The sequence below is a fragment of the Cherax quadricarinatus genome, chromosome 19, assembly GCF_038502225.1.
Source record: "Cherax quadricarinatus isolate ZL_2023a chromosome 19, ASM3850222v1, whole genome shotgun sequence".
NCBI lineage: Eukaryota > Metazoa > Arthropoda > Malacostraca > Decapoda > Parastacidae > Cherax > Cherax quadricarinatus.
Window position 1 is genome coordinate 20151597 of NC_091310.1, and position 22808 is coordinate 20174404.

Genomic DNA, 22808 nt, shown 5'->3' on the forward strand with positions numbered 1-22808 from the left:
ACTACTTTGTGATCGTCAATATGGCTTCAGGAAAGGTTACTCTGCTGCTGATCTGTTGTTAAAACCTCTCCACTAAGTGGCACCAGTCACTGGATGAATCCAAAGTCAGCTGTGTGGTAGCACTGGACATTGCTGGCGCTTTCGACCGGGTGTGGCACCAGGGCCTCTTAGCAAAACTTCAAGCACTGGGAATTGCAGGCTCTACGCTATGTCTCCTCAGTGATTACCTTCATGGTAGATCTCTAAGTGTAGTCCTCAATGGAACGGAATCAGCAAGGCATCCTATTGGGGCAAGCGTTCCACAAGGAAGTGTGCTGGGTCCACTGTTATGGAATGTCTACTTCAACGACCTTCTTCATCTCATCCCAGAATCACATGCATATGCAGACGACTGTACACTGACATTCACTTATCCAAGAGAAGAAATGCCAGCTGCTCTAAGCTACATCAATCACCAGCTGAGAGCTATATCAGCTTGGGGAAATAGATGGCAAGTAACATTTGCACCTGAAAAAACGCAAATGATGTTCGTCTCTAGGCACCATGATGGTAATGCTGGCGCAGTAGTAAGGATGAATGGGACGATGTTGGCACCTGGAGAAGAAGTTGATATCCTTGGGGTGAAATTTGACTCCAAACTAACCATGAAGAACCATGTTGTAAATCTTGCAAACAAGGCAGCCAGGAAGCTTACAGCACGTCGCCGTATCTCGCATCTGCTTGACAGTAGGGGTTGCAAGATCCTGTACGAGGCACAAGTACGCTCACACCTTGAGTATGCTCCACTTTCTTGGTTTGCCTGCCCCCCCTCTCATCTGCGACTGCTTGACAGAGTAGAGAACAGAGCAAGACGTCTCATCTCTCGCCTGGACCCATCCTGGATAGATCTGTCATTTCAGCAGAGCCTTCAACATAGGAGGGATGTGGGTGGCCTTACTGTTATGTACAAGGCCAATATTGTCAAAATACCACACTTGGATCCACTTCGAGGACAGCGTGAAACAAGCTTTTATGCCACAAGACGGGCAGAAAGCAGCAACTTCACTCTGGCTGTACCCTTCTCCAGAACATCACTCCATCTGAGATCATACATACCCAGGATGACTCGAGTATGGAACACATTCGTACAGCATAATGATGTCAACGAGATAACGTCAGTTGATCAAATGAAAATGCTGGCCCACAGATGGCTCCAACTTCATCCTGTTCCCTACTTGTATGTCTCATAACAAAAATGCTTTCAAATGAGCTGATGTAGGTAACAGCTCTTAGCTTGCCAATAAAGTTAGGAATCCTTAACCTGTAAATAGCTGTCAATAAAGCTAGGGATCCTTAACCTTGTCAAACCATGTGTAAAAAGAGAGAGAGACAGAGAGAGAGAGACAGAGAGAGAGAGACTGCTACTGCTAAGTACAAGGCATGGCAAAGGTATAAGAGACATCCTACCGCCTATAACAGGAGCTTGCACACGCAAGCCTGTAGGCATATGGGTAACATCAAAAGTGGGCCATCTCTAAATGGGAGGTGGACACAAAAAGAAAGCTAGCATCAAGTAGAGTAGGCTCTAAAACCTGGTAGTCCCTGGTCAAGGACAGATAAGGTTATCTGCCTGATGAACTCATTCCACCTCTAAATCGACAGAATGGGACCACCTCTACCAGTAGTCAAGATAAAGCAGACCTCTTTGCCAAACACTTTGCTACCAAAATGCAATTTCCTGATCTACTTGACAGTAGGGGTTGCAAGATTCTGTATGAGGCACAAGTACGCTCGCATCTTGAGTATCCTCCACTTTCTTGGTTTGCCTGCCCCCCTTCTCATCTGCGACTGCTTGATAGAGTAGAGAACAGAGCAAGACGTCTCATCTCTCGCCTGGACCCATCCTGGATAGATGTGTCATTTCAGCAGAGCCTTCAACATAGGAGGGATGTGGGTGGCCTTACTGTTATGTACAAAGCCAATATTGTCAAAGTACCACACTTGGATCCACTTCGAGGACAGCGTGAAACAAGCTTTTATGCCACAAGACGCTGTATAGCCCTTGTGGCTTAGCGCTTCTTTTTGATTATAATAATAATAATATGCCACAAGACGGGCAGAAAACAGCAACTTCACTCTGGCTGTACCCTTCTCCAGAACTTCACTCCATCTGAGATCCTATATACCCATGATGACTCGAGTATGGAACACATTCGTACAGCATAATGATGTCAACGAGATAAAGTCAGTTGATCAAATGAAAAAGCTGGCCCACAGATGGCTCCAACTTCATCCTGTTCCCTACTTGTATGTCTCATAACAATAAAAATGCTTTCAAATGAGCTGATGTAGGTAACAGCTCTTAGCTTGCCAATAAAGTTGGGAATCCTTAACCTGTAAATAGCTTGTCAATGAAGCTAGGGATCCTTAACCTTGTCAAACCCTGTATAAAAAAAAAAAAAAAAGATGGGGAGGGAGGGGTGTCCCTCAATTATCTTCCTTAATCTGTTCCTAAAATTTGGACTATTATCGAAATAGATGATTTTCGAATCAATTTTCCTCATAAGAAATAGTGTAAATCCAATTAATTCGTTCCAGACACCCAGAAGTATCAACAACAATTTTTTTTTACCTAAAAGATAGATTTACATGCACAAAAGAATGAACATTCAACATGACAGTTACCGTTATTGAAGGCTGTTGTTGATGAATGGAAGACAGGGAGGAGGAGAGAGGGAAGAGAGGTTATTGTTTGGAAGGGGAATCCCCCTCCATAAGGACTCTAGGTCACTTCAGGGGTCACTTCCCTAGCATAAATATAGATTTACATGCAGAAAAAAATGCCAAATAAATGTAAAGCACTAATAAAATGTATAATGAACATTAGTAATAGTGGTAGTTGATGAGTGGAACGGTCTGCCTAGTAGGGTGATCGAAGCTAAAACATTGGGTAGTTTCAAATTTAGGTTGGATAAGTACACGAGTGAGAGGGGTTGGATTTTAGTCAGACTTGCACCTAAGCTTATTGCTTGGGTAGCATTTGTTCTGTTAGTGGGTTGGATTTGTGAAGGACCGGCCTAGTTTTGGCCAACAGGCTTATTGCAGTGTTCCTCCTTTCTTATGTTCTAAAAGCTATGGCTTGGGTAGTTTTAAATTTAGGTTGGATAAATACACGAGTGAGAGGGGTTGGATTTGAGTCGGACTTGCACCTGAGCTTATTGCTTGGGTAGCATTTGTTCTGTTAGTGGGTTGGATTTGTGAAGGACTGGCCTAGTATGGGCCAGCAGGCCTGTTGCAGTGTTCCTACTTTCTTAAGGTCTTATGTTCTTATTTAACATCACACTTACCAGTAGGGTGATCGAGGCTAGGACCTTGGGTAGCTTTAAGAAGAGATTGGACAAATATATGAGTGGGATAGCTGAGTTTGATTTGTGTCATTGGGTACGGGAGTAAATTCTTGGGTAGCTTTGGGTAGAGGTCATTTTGATAAGGACCTGCCTTGTATGGGCCAGTAGACCTGCAGTGTTCTTCCATTGTTATGTTCTTATTGGAGACTTGTTTGTGTGAGGGAGGGATGGCAAGTTTATTGTTGGAGAATATGACACTAATATCAACTCTACGGCTTATTTATCTATCACAATTCAACTAATATGACATAATAAACAATATTAATAACATAGAAACATGGAATATACTCTAGAATGAATAAAATAAGTCATTACGTGTGTCACGAGAGGTGTTGTGTTGTTGTTGGGTATACTGTATATGGGCCACTGAGAGTAAGTTGTTCATAATGGTGGTGAAGCAGGAGCTGAGGCGGCGGTGTTTTCTGTAGCCCTATATAACTCCAACAACATTGGAGGAGTTGGTAGAATCGCTGAATCACTAAAGAAGGAACCCTCTACCACCATCACTACAACCTTCTACCACTATTACAACTGTTATCACCATCACTACTACCTTATACCACTATTACAACTGTTATCACCATCACTACTACCTTCTACCACCATCACTACCACCATCAACCACTATCACAACTGCTTCCACTCTACCGCCACCACCTTTGTATTTTTCTACAAACTTTTCATAAATTATGTGTGTTTCTCACATTCTTTACCAAAATGCTGGCACTAGAAGCTTTCTTTGGAGCCCTGGTAGCTTATTTAGCACTTGCAAGCACTAAAATCAATGGAATATTATGAAATATTTCGTAGGAGCACGTGAGGGGACCGTTGCTCACTGGTAAACAATGGCACACTCAGGCGGCTCAGAGCATGAGTACGCGTCCCGGACGAAGGACGATTAGCGAGTTAATGGACCATTTGCGAGCCAATGTTTAAACGAAATAACGGGACTATTTCCGAAATGGACGACTTTCAGGCCGGACGATTATTGAGGGACCACTGTACTTAAAAAAAGGATTACATAGTGTTACAATGTAACATTCCTGGCATACTGGTAGAACTGTTACCATGGAAAGAGTCTTTAAGTTGTAAACTAAGCCTGCTAAAATTAATTACTGTATTTAAAATGTGCATGTTATATTAGTAAAGGGAAAGGAATAAATAATAAAAAGCACAGTAAAATCTTGATATAAGTGACCCCGTATAATGGATTTTGGTTGTCTGACAAAATTGGCTGAACAAAAATTTGATGCAATAGACAAAGCCTGCTGCACCAACAATTTACCCATAAGCAATAGTGTGATTGTCTGGTGAGCTTCCAGTATAGTGGCCCATGTCTGTTGAACTGGGCATGTAGATAAAACGTTTTTTTTGTTTAAACAGATATCCTCTCTTTCCCTATTAGTCAGCTATACCAAAGTTTCAGTGTATATGGAAAATGAATTCTGGTAGAAAAGGTGAACATAAGAGATAAAGTGGTAATTGTTTAAGAAAGCACTCGACAATGATTTGAATGTATGAAGGTAATATGTAAGGTTGCAAGAAAAAAGTAAAGTGCATGGGAAGGCATCAGAGATAATTTGTTTTGCTACAATTGTTTATAATTAAATACTTAATAAAATTTTTGTAATACAGTGTAGTACTTGTGTACTCATTGGTGAGAATTTCTCTCTAAATGACCAAACCACCTCAATAACCCCTCTTCGGCTCTGAACAATATTTTTAATAACTCCACACCACCTCCTAATTTCCACAATACAAATTCTCATCAAAATATTTACATCACACATTGCCCTTAGACACAACATCTCCACTGACTCCAGCCTCTTTCTCACTGCAGCATTCACAACCCATGCTGTACACTCATATAAGAGTGGTGGTACTGCTATACTCTCATATATTCTCCTCTTTGCATCCATGGATAACATTTTTTGTCTCCACAGATACCTCAATGCACCACTCACCTTTTTTCCTTCATCAATTCTGTGATTAACCTCGTCTTTCATAAATCCATCTGCTGACCCATCTACTCCCAAATATCTGAATACATTCACATCTTCCATACTCCCTCCCTTCAGTGTGATATCCAATTTTTCTTTAACTTGTTGGATACCCTCATCACCTTTCTTTTATTGATGTTCACTTTCAACTTTCTTTCTTTACACATCCTCCCAAACTCATCCACAAACCTTTGCAATGTATATTTCACTTTGTAAAATCTATTTTTTATACAGTTGGTTTAGAACATAAATCATAAATATTCTATTTGGCGAATACTATTAGTTCCTAATGTGAGTAAAGTGAGCCTTGTTGTTGTAGTGTCTGAATTATTTGAGCGAAAAAAGTACATGGTGCCATATATTGTGTAATGCTTGTCACTAGGAAATAATAATAAGATCTGACAGATGTTTGCATGACTGAAGAAACATTAGTGATTGTGTGACAGATTTCTATTATTTATGTATGATCTTTCCATAATGAAAGGAGCTACAGATTTACATGTTAAACACAAAATTGTTGTATTAATTGACTTGCTTTATTTGCATTGTATATCTCTGTGGTAAACCAATTTGGCCATGTTGTACCAGGAACCATTGGGTTCCAGATGATCTACCAGTGAGGTTCCCTGCCCCTACCTCATTCTGGCGTAGCGTAATGATGCTTACTCTTTGTGGGACAATGGTTGCTCACTTCCAAGCAAGAAGGGTGTCCTTCAAGAATTTCTGCTGACTCCTCCGAATGTTTGCACCCTCAGCTTTGGTTCCCAAAGTTAAGAATGCCAACATCCAAAGTCTTTTAGGCACTGAAGCTCCTTTGTCTTCCAGCTTTAAGTATTTGAGCTTCAGATGGTCTGTCTTGTGTTGTTTACCAGCAAAGATTCATAAAGTACTTTTATGCCCTTAATACTGCCCAGATATGCAGGGGTGTATGATTCTGTTGGAATTCTCTTGGGGCAGTAAAGGCTGGCATCACTAAGATGTGTAGGCTCACAGATTCATCCCTTAGTTCCTTGTAATTGCTGAGTTGAAGATAGAGTGCAGCTATTCTCAAGGCATCCCATCTAAAGTTTTTGGTTTTATTATCCTTTTAATTTCTAATAGTTATAGCACTTACTATTGCTTGTAACTCATTTCATTGTTTACCAGTCTCAAGATTTTGTTTAGCATCCTTTTGGCACCTCTTCTGTCTCAGTTTACTAATTATTCTTGTTCTCCCTGTTGATGGTAATGAGAAATCTCCTTTATCTATTTCTCGTGCTTTTATAATCATTATGTTGTCATGTTTTCCCTTAACATGTTTTGAACCAATTAGGTTTAAAAGGTGTTAAGGGGAAACATCGAATTTATCAACCTTTCTTGGTATCTCATATCCAACCTCTAAGAGCCACTTTGCAGGTTTGAAATATTCTAGCTTGTCCACATTTCTTTTAGGTCCAAACACTAAACCACTGCTGGTCAAAAATGTTGTGAACAACTGTTACAACATTTCTCCATCTATTTATCTAAAGGCTATTTAAAAGTTAGCCAGTGTAGCAAATGAATTTCTTGAAATTTCAATTAAATTGTCATTCTTTGAGCTTTGCTAATGAGGACTTAGTTTATTTTCTTTGTTTGTCCATTAGAATATTCAATCACCTATGTTCTTTTTGTATTATGTTGTTATTTCCTCCCATTTTCATTACATGGAACTTTCCACAGCCATCTGTCACTTGCTCAGTGAACCCAAGTATTCTTGCAGGGATTTATTGGCTTTAAGAATAACCCGTCAACTGGAAATGGAATCTAGATATTGTTTTGGTCCATCATGAACTAAGATCAAATCATGAGCAAGAAAGAAAAGGGGAGGTCAAACATGTAACAAAAAAAAAAAAACAGTTAAAATTCAAATTAGAATGTGAATAAGGGCAGGTTTGGTGAGATAACATTTATGAATTTATGAAGAGGATAGATAATTTTAGAAGAGGACCAGATTATGGGATGCTGTTACTTGATTATGGGATGCTCTTACTTGATAGAATTATGGGATATGGGATTATGGGATGCTTTTACATGATTGAAAAGAATGTTGTTAATGTCAGAAAGGCAAACACTCTTGTATTCATCTCTCAGAGGAGTGACCAGTTTTACCAGTACTTTGGAGAGAGCACAATATGCAGGAAATAGGAGTAAATATGTAAAGGTTTGGTAGCCTCTTGTCACCTACAGGCCCACTAATCTCTAGTCATTAGGTTGTCCACTCTGAAGAGGAAAGCAGTTTAAGTGGGCTGGGGAGGTTCTTGGATCTGGTATACCAAGGCAATCAGTACTGGTACCTGCTCTGCTTTCCCATCCCATCCCCCTTCTTAAGGCATGTGTGTAATAGGTCATAGACTCTTACTAACAGATATGCCTCAAGAGTCTCTTGTTTGGCTTCATACTTTTTTGCTTGATTTCTTTAATTTTCCTGTAATTGCTTAACACCTCTAATTGTTTTACATGATGGTAGGATGGCTGGTATCTTTTTTTTTTTTCTCTCATAAACATGCTGGATACCAGGTATATCTTGCTACTTACACTTAGGCCACACTACACATGCATGTATATATGTACCCATCTGGGTTTTCTTCTATTTTCTTAATAGTTCTTGTTTTTCTTTATTTCCTCATATCTCCATGGGGAAGTGGAACAGAATTCTTACTCCATAAAGCCATGTGTGTTGCAAGAGGTGACTAAAAGGCTGGGAGTGAAGGGCTAGTAACCCCTTCTGTATAAATTACTAAATTTGAAAAGAGAAACTTTTGTTTTTCTTTTTGGGCCACCCTGCCTTGGTGGGATACGGCCGGTTTGTTGAAAGAAAGAAAGATTTCTGTTTTCTTCTTATTTTTAGTAATCTATATAGGAGAAGCTGTTGGAGTAGGATCTGGGTAATATTTTGTGAAGGGATTCAGGGAAACTGGTGAGCCAGACTTGAGTGTTGGAGATGAGAAGTAAAGTGGTTGCACTCTAAAGGAAGAGTTTGGGATATTTGCTGTTTCGAGTGACATTTAAACTGTCTTGTCTGTGTGCTTCTGTCAAGACAGTGATAGTGTGAATGATGGTGAAAGTGTTTCTTTTTTGGGTCGCCCTGCCTTGGTGCAAGATGGTCAACATGTTAAAAAAACAAAAATTGTGTTTTCTCTTGTTGGGAATCAGTCTGTATTTTTGGCCCTTCTCAAGCCTGGCTAGTACTCCAGCATAACTGAGAGTTGCTGGCCCATTTTCCTGATAAGTTCTAACTGTAAACTGGTGAAGAGAATAATGATCATTTACCTGGTCTGTTACCTGGAATCAAAGGGTTTGGCTTTTCCAAGTTGCAATCCATCAAGGATCCCTTGGTGTGGTTGAGTGAATATCCGGGTGGGTTTTGTCAACTGCCTCTACACCTTGGTGATGGTCCTTGGTTTGGAGAAGTCTCATGACACTAGAGGTTTTGCATTCTAAACTTGATCATTTACTTAGACTACAAAGTTGTCAATTTGTTTCTTGAGTAGTTCGTATATTGTTAAATGTGAAGGTTGTCTGTCTGCTTTCTCTTGGTGCAAATGAACTTTAATTCAGCATTATCTTATCTTATATCCAGCCCCTTTTTTTTGACTACTATACTGTTGTATTGGTTGTCTGTAATTGAAGTAGTTTTCCTTCAGATGCTTGGACCTATGAATACCTCATGGTACTCTTGAGCCACTGTATATCAGGGATATAACTGTTTGGTTTGCAGGGTCTGATCTCTGTAGGGTAAACTGACTTAAAATTTAGCAGAAGCTTGTAGATTTCATGAGTGGAAAGATCATTTGCCTGATAAAACTGTGTTATAATTATTGTATGCGAGAGTATATCTTGTCATCTTAATACTTGAGATAATAGTGAATAAATACATCTTGGTTAGTGATTCTAATGCTGACGGACAATGGCGTCTGTCTACTCTAGATGAGGCTGAGCTGGCAGACAGTGCAGAGGCTGGATGCTTGAGCACGCGCGCCCGCCTCCAGGGTGAGTTTTTATCTCATCCTGGCTTCTATCTGAATTATTGTTAATATGTAAATAAAATTATTGTCCTATGTTCTCTGGTAAGGAATTGTTCCCTACAGAATTCTTAATATGTAGCACATTATTTATTTCCCTATATTCATTATTAGCTTGCAAATAATTCACATGACAATATTTTAATTGTATTCAGGTAATATTCCATAATATGCATTTATGATGTCAAAATAAAGTTAAAAATTGAGTGAATGTTATCTACATGTATACTATGTCAAACTAAGACTATTCGAGTTAATTGTAGATTTATACTTTAAAGACCATGATGACTCATAGTTAGCATTGCATGTCTCTTTTCATTGCCTCTCTTTGTTGCCTTTCTTCATTGTGTTGTTCTCTTGCCAGTAATGCATGAAGATGTGCTAGTACTAATTGTAGAAATAATAGTTTGCCATATAAATACTTTTTTGGCTTTGTATAATGGATGCTTAACATTTATGCACCTTTCAGGAAAAAAATTGAGTAAAATGATAGGATTATTGTTGTAATATAAATTCTGCAGATGCTTATATTGAAGTTGTGAAACATAGGTAAGTTGATTGTATTTTTTATGCTTACATAGTACAGTGGGCCCCCGCCTTACGATCAGCTCCCAACTCAAACAATTATGTAAGTGTATTTTTGTAAGTGCTTTTGTACATGTATTTTTGGGGGTCTGAAATGGACTAATCTAATTTACAATATTCCTTATGGGAACAAATTCATTTGGTAATGGCACCCAAACAGACTTCTGGAATGAATTAACATCGTAAGTCGGGGGTCCACTGTATATTTTTTTAAGAATACCTTCAAATATAAGAAAAAGCACAAAGTGATCATTTAACCTCTAAATTTTTTTTTATATAGATTCATGGCCTCAGTAGTGTTGTTAAATATAAATAAAATATAAATTTCTGTAAAAAGAAAAAAAAAAAGTCATTCAGGGTGGCATTGTGTTCATAGGCAACAGTTTTAGGGTTAATCTTCTTGTTATGGCTGTGACTTCTTTTTTTCTCATTTGAAGTTAATTGTGTATATCATTGTCCCCATAGTTAAAAGCTTATCAAAGAAAGTATGTCATATTTGCTTACCAAGTAAATAGATAAAGTAGGTGATAAGGGCTTGCTCTTTTAACCCTTTCACTGTCAAGACCTCTACTCACAAACTTGCTGTCAGTGTTGAAGAATTTATAAAAAAAAAAAAAATTTCTTATGAAATGATAATCTTTTTCTGATACTAATGAAACCAAAAGTATGAAATTTGATGAAAACTTATTGAATTACACTCTCACGAAGTTAGCAGTCTTGGTGATATTTTCACATTGGCAATTTCGCCCACTTTAAAGCCCTATTTTTGGCCAATTCCATTGTTCCAGTCGACCAAACTCATAGCTATTTCACTAGAAATCCTTTTGTTCTGTCGATTGAGTACAAGAAACCACCCATTTACCTATATCAACTACTCAGTAAAGTGATCAGAAATTGGTAATTTGGCCAGTTTCATACACGATTCAAGGAAGGCCACTTTCAAAACAGAATCCAGAATTAACATTGCAGACATTCCTAGCAATAAAATAACATTTTCTCTCTTCATTAGTCACTTCTCCAGGCCCCTCTTATATTATACTTGCTTTCCATTTTGAATATTTATTAAAAAAAAAAAAATAGAAGATTTACTGTTATGCAGACTACTGCATTATTGTAAAAATAGTGTAAATATCAGCACATTTGTGAAAGCATGTTAGACCTGCCAGTTGACTTGGATGCGTGACGTGATTTGTATACTCTTGAACATTGGCAAAAATCAAACATTTCCGTTACTTTGAGCTCACTTTCATGGTACTTTTATTCTGTAAACCATTCAAAATCACCTCTATTTCTGTAATATATCTGCCATTCTGTCAAATGAGAACAAGAATACAACTATAAATACCACATGAAAATACACTGCAAAGTTGCTGTTTTAAACCAAAAACACATTCTCAATTTTTTTCTCTTATTATGCATTGTGTGCTGCAGGATTTTTTTTATACTGTGCACACTGACCACTCAGACCCATTTTTTCTTATGTAGGCCTACCAGCCATCTCACGCAAGATTTGAAGCCACTAGAATTTTGGTGTAGTATTACGGGACCGACACTGGCTTGCAAGCTGTAATATTATGGGACAGACAGTGAAAGAGTTAAGAGTGAAAAAATACTGCCAGATAAATACCATTGCAGTTGTACAGGAAAAAATGAGAAAACTTAAATTACATACTCTTGTTGATGGAGCACCTAGTGATTAGCTCATTATCCAGTGTATAAGAATTATCCTCCCTTTCCTTGGATCAAACCTGCTCTTCACCCATTTTTCCTATTACAGTCCCTTGAATAAACTGTTATAATAATTAGGTTAGTGTTTGTATAACAATGATTAACCCTTTGAGGGTCGACAGGCTCTCTCTGAGACTTGTTCTCAGGGTCGACCAAATTTAAAAAAAAAAAAAAATTCTTATGAAAGGATAGAGAATCTTTTCCCGATCATAATGACACCAAAAGTATGAAATTTGATGGAAAACTTACGGAATTATGCTCTCGCGAAGTTAGCAGTCTCGACGATGTTTACGCATCGGCAATTTTGCCCACTTTGAGCCCTATTTTCGGCCAATTCTAGTGTACTAGTCGACAAAAATCATAACTATTTCTCTAGAACTCCATTTTTTCTATTGAATGAGTACAAGAAACCACCCATTTACTGATTTCAACTATCCAATATAGTGGTCAGAATTTAGCAATTTTGCCAATTTCACACAAATTTCAAAAGATGCCAATTTCCAAATAGGGTCCAGAATAAACAAGAAAGACATTCTTGGCACTAAAATAATATTTCCTCTGTTCGTTAGTCACATCTCCAGGCCCCTCTTATATTTCTTTGGCTTTCCACTTTCAATTTTTATTCTTACAAAAAATAGAAGATTTACTGTTACGCAGACTGCTGCATTAGTGTAGAAATGGTATAAATAATATCAGCGCACTTGTGAAAGAATATTAGACTCACCAGTTGACGTGTATTGGATGCTTGGCATGATTTGTTTACTTTTGAAATTTGGTAAAAATTGAACATTTCTGCTACTTTGAGCTCAATTTCAAGGTACTTTTCACTGTAAAACCAGTCAAAACCATCTCAATTTCTGTAATATGTCTTCCATTCTATAAAATGAGTCCAAGAAAACTAGAATATAACAATAAATACCATACGAAAATACAGTGCAAAGTCGCTGTTTTATTCCAAAAACACGGTCAAAGTTTTTTTTTCTCATTATGCACTGTGTGCTGCAAGATTTTTTTTATACTGCGCACACGAAAGTTTTTTTTGGGACTTTACTGCTGCAGAAACAATGCTAATGCCATCTTTTCTCAAATGTAAACACTGTAATTATCTTATCTTTATTCTACAAAAAAAATAAAGCTGCTAAGTTTTTAACATTACAAAATATCCATTCATATGTATGCCTACTAGCTTTCTCCCACTAGATTTGAGGGCGCTAGAATTTAGGCGTACTAGTACGTCAAAAACCCTGGGTCGTAAGCTGTACTAGTACGGCCGAAACCCTCAAAGGGTTAAGAATGCTTGAAAGGCCAGTCTATATATTTTTTTTTTTTTTTTTAACTCCAGCCATCTCCCACCAAGGTAGGATGACCTGAAAACGAGGAAACACATCACCACAAATGCCTTGTTTTTTTTTTTTCTCATTATGCACTGTGTGCTGCAGGATTTTTTTATACTGCTCACACTGACCACATAGACCCATTCTTTCATATGTATGCCTACTAGCTTTCTCCCACTAGATTTGAGGGCGCTAGAATTTAGGTGTACTAGTACGTCAAAAACCCTGGGTCGTAAGCCGTACTAGTACGGCCGAAACCCTCAAAGGGTTAAGAATGCTTGAAAGGCCAGTCTGTATATATTTTTTTTTTTTTTTTTAACTCCAGTCATCTCCCACCGAGGTAGGATGACCTGAAAACGAGGAAACACATCACCACAAATGCCTTTACTGTCTTGAGAGGTGTACCAACCTTACAACTCACATTCTCTTCAAAACAGCAGTATCCCCACCCCTTTTTCAGAGTGTAGGCACTACTTCCATCCTCCAGAACTTGTATTCCTTCATAATTGTTGCCTTCGTCACACTCCAACAGCATGTCAAATCAGAAACACCACTTGCCTGCACTCATTCCTATTTAGCACACTTACAAATGTCTGTTGGATGTCCAGACCCCCCCCTCTCCCCCCTACATTTAAAACCTTTACCCCACTCTCTTCACCCTTTCTTAGGATGATGGCTACTGATTCTTCCCTCCACTGGCAGAGAGCATGCATGCTTTGTATAAAGGAAAATGGGATGAAAGATAATGTAAGGATTATAGGGGAATAAGCAATAGTTGTTATGAAAGACTGGAGAGAGCGAGTGAGCAGGATCATAGGTGAGCAAGGTAGTTTTAGGAAGGGTATGAGATGTGTAGACAAAGTGTTTACATTGAAGCATATAAGTAAACTATATTTAGATGAAGGTAATGAAGTTTTTGTTGCATTTATGGATTTAGAAAAGGCATATAATAGGATGGATGGGAGAGTAATATTTCAGATGTTGGAGATGTATGGAATAGGGGGTAGCTTACCTACAGCAGTTAAAAGTTTCTATATGGGTAGTGAGGCTCAGGTTAGGGTATGTTGGAGAGGGAGAATATTTTCCAAAAAAAAGTTGATCTTAGACAGGGATGTGTGATGCCACTATGACTGTTTAACGTATTTATAGATAGTGTTGTAAAAGAATTGAATACTTGGGTGCTGGAGAGAGGTGTGGGATTAAAATGTAAAGGATCTAATTCAACATTAGTTGTCATGGTTGATTTTTGACAGTGACATGATGGTTTTAGGAGATTCTGAGCAGAAGTTGAAAAGGCTGGCATAAGTGTGTTAGATAGGAGCAAGTGGAGGCAAATGGTTTTCATGATGTGACGTGCTGTTGGAGTGTGAGCAAGGTAACATTTATGAAGGAATTCAGGGAAACCAGTTAGCAGGGCTTGAGCCCTGAGGGTGGGAAGTACAGTGGAGATACATTGCAGTTTTTGAACTTTATGTAGTATTTTCATGCATCTGGCAAAAGTGATGAAGTGAGTGGTGATGAAAGTGTTTCTTCTTTTTTGAGTTGGCCTGCCTCGGTGGGAAGTTGCCTGTGTATTAAAAAATGTAAAAGCTGGAAATTAAAAATGAACTTTGGAAAGAGCACAGTGATGAGAGTAACCAAAAATTTTGGTAATAAAAGATTGGATATCAGATTGGAAGGAGGGAGTATAGAGGAAGTGAAAGTATTTATATATTTGGGAGTGGACTTGTCAGCAGATGGGTCTATGAAAGATAAGATGAACCATAGAATTGATAGGATGAGTGGTGCATTGAGGCATCTGTATAGGCAGATAACATTATCCATGGTGAGGAAAAAAAGGGATATGTATTAAAGTATAGTGGTACCAATACTCTTATATGAGTGTGGGGAATGGGTTTTAAATATTGCACTGAGGAGACTGGAGGCAATGGAGATGTTCCTGAGACAATGTTTAGTATGAATATAATACAGAGAATTCATAGTTTGGGGATTAGGAAGTGTGGGCTATTTAATGACTTGTCCAGAGGGCTGAGCAGGAATTATTGAGGTGGCTTGGACAGAGATCATAGAGCACAATAGGATGACTTGGAGGGTGCATAAAGTGGAAGGAAGGCAGGGTAGAGGTTATCCTAGGAAAGGTTGGAGGGAGTGGTTAAAGGAGGTTATGTATGCAGCGGGCTTGGACTTACAGCTGGTGTGTGTGTGAGCATGTTAGATAGGAATGAGTGGAAGTAAGTGGTTTTCATGATGACTTTCTGTCTTGGAGTGTGAGCAAAGTAACATTTTGGATTTTAGTGGAGGTGGGAAGTACCGTGCCTACACTCTGAAGGAGGAGATAGGAATGTTGCTGTTTCGAGGGACATATGAGCTTTAGTGTCAGCATGCATCTGGCAAGATTGTTATGGAGTGAGTGATGGTGAAGGTATTTCTTCTTTTTTGGGTCATTCTAACCTCTGTGGGAGAGAGCTGGTGTGTTAAAAAAAATTAAAAACTGTTTTATTGAGGGTTTACTGTATAGTGATCTTGACTTTTTTTTGGATGAAGGTGTATGATGGGCCAAGATTCTTATATCATTAGTTCGGAACACTACTGCAAGAGAACTACAGGTGAATGTGAAGTAAATTATTAACATTCTTGATGTTATGATAAGACTGGATCATTATAGACCACACACTACCATACAATACTGTCAATCTTATTTTTGGAGAAATGCCAAACATTTTTGATTACTGAAAATTAATTACTTCATGAAGAAATCACTAATAAGAGTGTCATCTGGTTCATGGAGCTATTCTAAGCTTGGATAGAGCAGTTACATATAATTCATCATAATAACCTTGCAGACCACACTGTTTATATACAGTGAACTTGTATTACAATATACAAAATATCCAGCAGAAATAGAATATCATGTAATACCTTATTTGCATAAAATGAACCCACATCATTTGAGGGGGAAACTTATGTAGCATTATAGGCTATGAAACTAAAACTTTGAAAAGAAAATGCCAGGCTGATGTTAATACTCCTTAAGCCAACTTGTTTCTCAGCCCTACCTGCTCTGTGATCTGTTTCTCTCTAGACTAGAGTATTGTATTGCTGTTCCTTAAAGGCAGGCAAAATATTATTTTTTTTTTTTATTATCACACCGGCCGATTCCCACCAAGGCAGGGTGGCCCGAAAAAGAAAAACTTTCACCATCATTCACTCCATCACTGTCTTGCCAGAAGGGTGCTTTACACTACAGTTTTTAAACTGCAACATTAACACCCCTCCTTCAGAGTGCAGGCACTGTACTTCCCATCTCCAGGACTCAAGTCCGGCCTGCCGGTTTCCCTGAATCCCTTCATAAATGTTACTTTGCTCACACTCCAACAGCACGTCAAGTATTAAAAACCATTTGTCTCCATTCACTCCTATCAAACACGCTCACACATGCCTGCTGGAAGTCCAAGCCCCTCGCACACAAAACCTCCTTTACCCCCTCCCTCCAACCCTTCCTAGGCCGACCCCTACCCCGCCTTCCTTCCACTACAGACTGATACACTCTTGAAGTCATTCTGTTTCGCTCCATTCTCTCTACATGTCCGAACCACCTCAACAACCCTTCCTCAGCCCTCTGGACAACAGTTTTGGTAATCCCGCACCTCCTCCTAACTTCCAAACTACGAATTCTCTGCATTATATTCACACCACACATTGCCCTCAGGCATGACATCTCCACTGCCTCCAGCCTTCTCCTCGCTGCAACATTCATCACCCACGCTTCACACCCATATAAGAGCGTTGGTAAAACTATACTCTCATACATTCCCCTCTTTGCCTCCAAGGACAAAGTTCTTTGTCTCCACAGACTCCTAAGTGCACCACTCACTCTTTTTCCCTCATCAATTCTATGATTCACCTCATCTTTCATAGACCCATCCGCTGACACGTCCACTCCCAAATATCTGAATACGTTCACCTCCTCCATACTCTCTCCCTCCAATCTGATATTCAATCTTTCATCACCTAATCTTTTTGTTATCCTCATAACCTTACTCTTTCCTGTATTCACCTTTAATTTTCTTCTTTTGCACACCCTACCAAATTCATCCACCAATCTCTGCAACTTCTCTTCAGAATCTCCCAAGAGCACAGTGTCATCAGCAAAGAGCAGCTGTGACAACTCCCACTTTGTGTGTGATTCTTTATCTTTTAACTCCACGCCTCTTGCCAAGACCCTCGCATTTACTTCTCTTACAACCCCATCTATAAATATATTAAACAACCACGGTGACATCACACATCCTTGTCTAAGGCCTACTTTTACTGGGAAAAAATTTCCCTCTTTCCTACATACTCTAACTTGAGCCTCACTATCCTCGTAAAAACTCTTCACTGCTTTCAGTAACCTACCTCCTACACCATACACTTGCAACATCTGCCACATTGCCCCCCTATCCACCCTGTCATACGCCTTTTCCAAATCCATAAATGCCACAAAGACCTCTTTAGCCTTATCTAAATACTGTTCACTTATATGTTTCACTGTAAACACCTGGTCCACACACCCCCTACCTTTCCTAAAGCCTCCTTGTTCATCTGCTATCCTATTCTCCGTCTTACTCTTAATTCTTTCAATTATAACTCTACCATACACTTTACCAGGTACACTCAACAGACTTATCCCCCTATAATTTTTGCAATCTCTTTTATCCCCTTTGCCTTTATACAAAGGAACTATGCATGCTCTCTGCCAATCCCTAGGTACCTTACCCTCTTCCATACATTTATTAAATAATTGCACCAACCACTCCAAAACTATATCCCCACCTGCTTTTAACATTTCTATCTTTATCCCATCAATCCCGGCTGCCTTACCCCCTTTCATTTTACCTACTGCCTCACGAACTTCCCCCACACTCACAACTGGCTCTTCCTCACTCCTACAAGATGTTATTCCTCCTTGCCCTATACACGAAATCACAGCTTCCCTATCTTCATCAACATTTAACAATTCCTCAAAATATTCCTTCCATCTTCCCAATACCTCTAACTCTCCATTTAATAACTCTCCTCTCCTATTTTTAACTGACAAATCCATTTGTTCTCTAGGCTTTCTTAACTTGTTAATCTCACTCCAAAACTTTTTCTTATTTTCAACAAAATTTGTTGATAACATCTCACCCACTCTCTCATTTTCTCTCTTTTTACATTGCTTCACCACTCTCTTAACTTCTCTCTTTTTCTCCATATACTCTTCCCTCCTTGCATCACTTCTACTTTGTAAAAACTTCTCATATGCTAACTTTTTCTCCCTTACTACTCTCTTTACATCATCATTCCACCAATCGCTCCTCTTCCCTCCTGCACCCACTTTCCTGTAACCACAAACTTCTGCTGAACACTCTAACACTACATTTTTAAACCTACCCCATACCTCTTCGACCCCATTGCCTATGCTCTCATTAGCCCATCTATCCTCCAATAGCTGTTTATATCTTACCCTATACAGAGAACCTTCACTGCCTGGATAAATTCACTTGCTTAAATTATTGAAAATGAAGTCTCTCAGTATTTTCCTTGAAATGTATTTGAGAAAATTAACCTCTTCAAGAGGGGCTCCTTGATGCAGTAAAGAGGCTCTTGGTCTAAGGAATTAAACCCTTTGGTTTCCTTTCTCAGACTGAACCTAAGTATCCCCCAATCCTCCCTTCCCTATCCCATCCTCTCCATCCCCCCTCTTCTTTTTATTCCCCCTTTCGTCCCCCCTCCCAACCCCCCCTCTTTCTCCATCCCGTTTGTAGTCTCTAGGGTCCTTCCCTCTGGCATTATGGTTTCTAGGTAGGGGAGGTGTGCTGGGGTTTGTCCCACTCCATGGGGTCCCTCAGGGGAAGAACTTATAGCCCTTCCATACCTTCTAGTGACTGTCCTTCTGCTGTCCCTCTTTTTTTTCTTTCCTTCTTTTTTTCTTTAACAAGAAAGAATCGCCACTATCATGGAGTTCTGTGATAACCCTCCTCCTCCCAGGCCCCTTTCTGTTCCACATCCTGTTCTGACCTGGCTTCGTTATTGGACCATTCTCTAGACTCTTCTCTCATACCCCTGTACCTTCTGTTGGTGTCGCTTTGTCACCTGCTCCAGGTGCTGAGGTGCCACCCATTTCTGTTAATGCCTCTGCCTCTTGCACGCCTTTAACAATGCATCCGACTTCCCCGAATACGGTGCAACGGTTTTTGGATCGCCCACCTCCCTCAGGTTGGACCGCCCGCAGTACTACTCCTAAACGTTCCAGACCATCTTCTGATGACAGTTCTTTGATGTCTACCCAAATACGACCTTCTCGACACCCACTCCCTTTGCGCACCATGTTTACAAGTACACAGTGGACTAGATTCTTTTCCATACAACCGGCATCTCAACTGATTATCTTTATGACCATAGTATTGGTAAAGCTCTTTTATGATATGTTGGCCAAAATATCCATTCATGCTCTTCGAAGAGGTATGTGCGTCATTACAGTTCAGAATAAGCTCATGATCTTTCCCATATTACTTCAAATTCAAATTCCTTTATTTCCTTGCAAGTTCACAATGTGGTTGGCATATTTTAGGAAGCATATTTAGTAGTAGGTTGGTAGACAGCAACCACCCAGGGAGGTACTACCGTCCTGCCAAGTGAGTGTAAAACGAAAGCCTCTAATTGTTTTACATGATGGTAGGATTGCTGGTGTCTTTTGTCTGTCTCATAAATATGCAAGATTACAGGTACGTCTTGCTACTTCTACTTACACTTAGGTCACACTACACATACATGTACATGTTTATTTATACACACTCATCTGAGCTTTCTTTGATTTTATCTTAATAGTTCTTGTTCTTATTATTTTTCTTTTTATATCCATGGGGAAGTGGAATAAGAATCTTACCTCTGTAAGCCATGCATGTTGTAAAAGTCAACTAAAATGCCGGGAACAATGGGCTAGTAACCCCTTTTCCTGTAATTACTAAAAAGAATAAGAAGAAAATTGTCAAAGTGGGATGTCTGTGCCTGGATGTTGTGCGAATGATAAGAAAGAGATGATTGTGGATGTTATGAATGAGAAGAAGCTGGATGTCCTGGCTTTAAGTAAAACAAAGCTGAAGGGGGTCGGAGAGTTTCAGTGGAGAGGAATAAATGGGATTAGGTGAGGGGGTTTCAAATAGAGTTAGAGCTAAAGGAGTAGCAATAATGTTGAAGGATAATCTATGGCAGGAAAAGGAGGACTATAAATGTACTAATTCAAGGATTATGTGGAGTAAAATAAAGGTTGGATGTGAAAAGTGGGTTATAGTAAGCATATATGCACCTGGAGAAGAGAGAAGTGTAGAGGAGAGAGAGAGACTTTGGGAAATGATGAGTGAATGTGTGGGGAGTTTTGAACCAAGTGCGAGAGTACTTGTGGTTGGGGATTTCAATGCTAAAGTGGATAAAAATGTTGTGGAGGGATTAGTAGATAAATTTGGGGTGCCAGGGGTAATGAAAATGGGGAGCCTTTAATTGAGCTATGTGTAGAAAGAGGTTTACCTGGAGTTTACCTGGAGAGAGTTTCGGGGGTCAACGCCCCCGCGGCCCGGTCTGTGACGAGGCCTCCTGGTGGATCAGCGCCTGATCAACCAGGCTGTTGCTGCTGGCAATAAGTAATACATATTTTATGAAAAAGAGGATAAATAAATATACAAGGTATGATAAAGCATGTAATGAAAGTAGTTTGTTAGATTATGTATTGGTGGATAAAAGGTTGATGGGTAGGTTCCAGGATGTACACGTTTATAGAGGGGCAACTGATGTATCGGATCATTATCTAGTTGTAGCTACAGTTAGAGTAAGAGGTAGATGGGACAAGAGGAAAATGGCAACAAGAAGAGGGAGGTGAAAGTGTATAAACTAAGGGAGGAGGAAGTTTGGGTGATATATAAGCAACTATTGGCAGAAAGGTGGGTTGGTGCAAGTATGAGTAGTGGGGTTGAAGAGGGTTGGAATGGTTTTAAAAATTCAGTATCAGAATGTGGGGCAGAAGTTTGTGGTTATAGGAGGGTGAGTGCAGGAGGAAAGAGGAGTGATTAGTGGAATGATGAAAGAGAAAAAGGTAGCTTATGAGAGGCTTTTTCAAAGCAGAAGTGTTATAAGAAGAATAGAGTATATGGAGAGTAAAAGAAAAGTGAAGAGAGTGGTGAGAGAGTGCAAAAGGAGAGCAGATGATAGAGTGGGAGAGGTACTGTCAAGAAATTTTAATGAAAATAAGAAAAAAATTTGGAGTGAGTTTAAACAAGTTAAGAAATCCTAGGGAATGAATGGATTTGTCAGTTAAAAACAGAGTAGGGGAGTTAGTAAATGTGGAGATGGAGGTATTGGGTAGATGGCGAGAATATTTTGAGGAACTTTTAAATGTCGACGAAGAAAGGGAGGCGGTAATTTCATGCACTGGCCTGGGAGGTACACCATCTTTTAGGAGTGAAGAGGAGCAGGATGTGAGTGTGGGGGAGGTGCGTGAGGCATTACATAGAATGAAAGGGGGTAAAGCAGCTGGAACTGATGGGATCATGACAGAAATGTTAAACGCAGGGGGGGGGGGATATAGTGTTGGAGTGGTTGGTATTTTTGTTTAATAAATGTATGAAGGAGGGGAAGGTACCTAGAGATTGCCGGAGAGCATGTATAGTCCCCCTATATAAAGGGAAGGGAGACAAGAGAGATCATAAAAATTATAGAGGAATAAGTTTACTGAGTATACCAGGAAAAATGTATGGTAGGGTTATAATTGAAAGAATTAGAGGTAAGACAGAATGTAGAACTGTGGATGAGTAAGGAGGTTTTAGAGTGGGTAGGGGATGTGTAGATCAAGTGTTTACATTGAGAAATGTGCAAACAGTATTTAGATAAAGGTAGGGAAGTTTTTATTGCATTTATGGATTTAGAAAAGGCCTGTGATAGAGTGGATAGGGGAGCAATGTGGCAGATGTTGCAAGTACAGAGGACCCTCGACCAACGATGGCATCGTATAATGTTAAATCCGGCTAGCGATGCATTTTAACGCAAAAATTTTGCCTCGACTAGCGCTAAAAAACTTGACCAACGCGATTCGTTCCATTTGAGACGCGTCCACATGTGGCCTGAGCACGCCTCACTTGTCCCGTGGATGCCAGTGTTTACAAGCCAGCCAGCCACCGCGGTCGCATCCAAACATACAATCGGAATATTTCATATTATCACAGCGTTTTTAGTGATTGCACCTGCAAAATAAGTCACCATGGGCCCCAAGAAAGCTTCTAAAGCCAACCCTACAGCAAAAAGGGTGAGAATTAGTATGGATATGAAGAAAGAGATCATTGCTAAGTATGAAAGTGGAGTGCATGTCTCCGAGCTGGCCAGGTTGTACACAAAACCCCAATCAACCATCGCTACTATTGTGGCCAAGAAAACGGCAATCAAGGAAGCTGTTCTTGCCAAAGGTGCAACTATGTTTTCAAAACTGAGATCACAAGTGATAGAAGATGTTGAGAGACTGTTATTGGTGTGGATAAACGAAAAACAGATAGCAGGAGATAACAACTCTCAAGCGATCATATGTGAAAAGGCTAGGAAGTTGCATGACGATTTAATTAGAAAAATGCCTGCAACTAGTGGTGATGTGAGTGAATTTAAGGCCAGCAAAGGTTGGTTTGAAAGATTTAAGAATCGTAGTGGCATACATAGTGTGATAAGGCATGGTGA

General features: G+C 39.5%; 1 protein-coding gene across 4 annotated transcripts in view; it reads left to right on the plus strand.

Moving 5' to 3' along the window:
• The window catches only part of Slmap (Sarcolemma associated protein), a 575111-nt gene that overhangs the window by 423410 nt on the left and 128893 nt on the right, over nt 1-22808 (plus strand). For 2 of the 4 annotated variants that reach the window (XM_070086557.1, XM_070086558.1), the window contains exon 11: nt 9332-9394. The exons of the other annotated variants lie outside the window; for them this stretch is intronic. In XM_070086557.1, coding sequence (XP_069942658.1) covers nt 9332-9394 — 63 coding nt within the window. The remainder of the gene's footprint in view (nt 1-9331; nt 9395-22808) is intronic. 4 annotated transcript variants of the gene reach the window in all.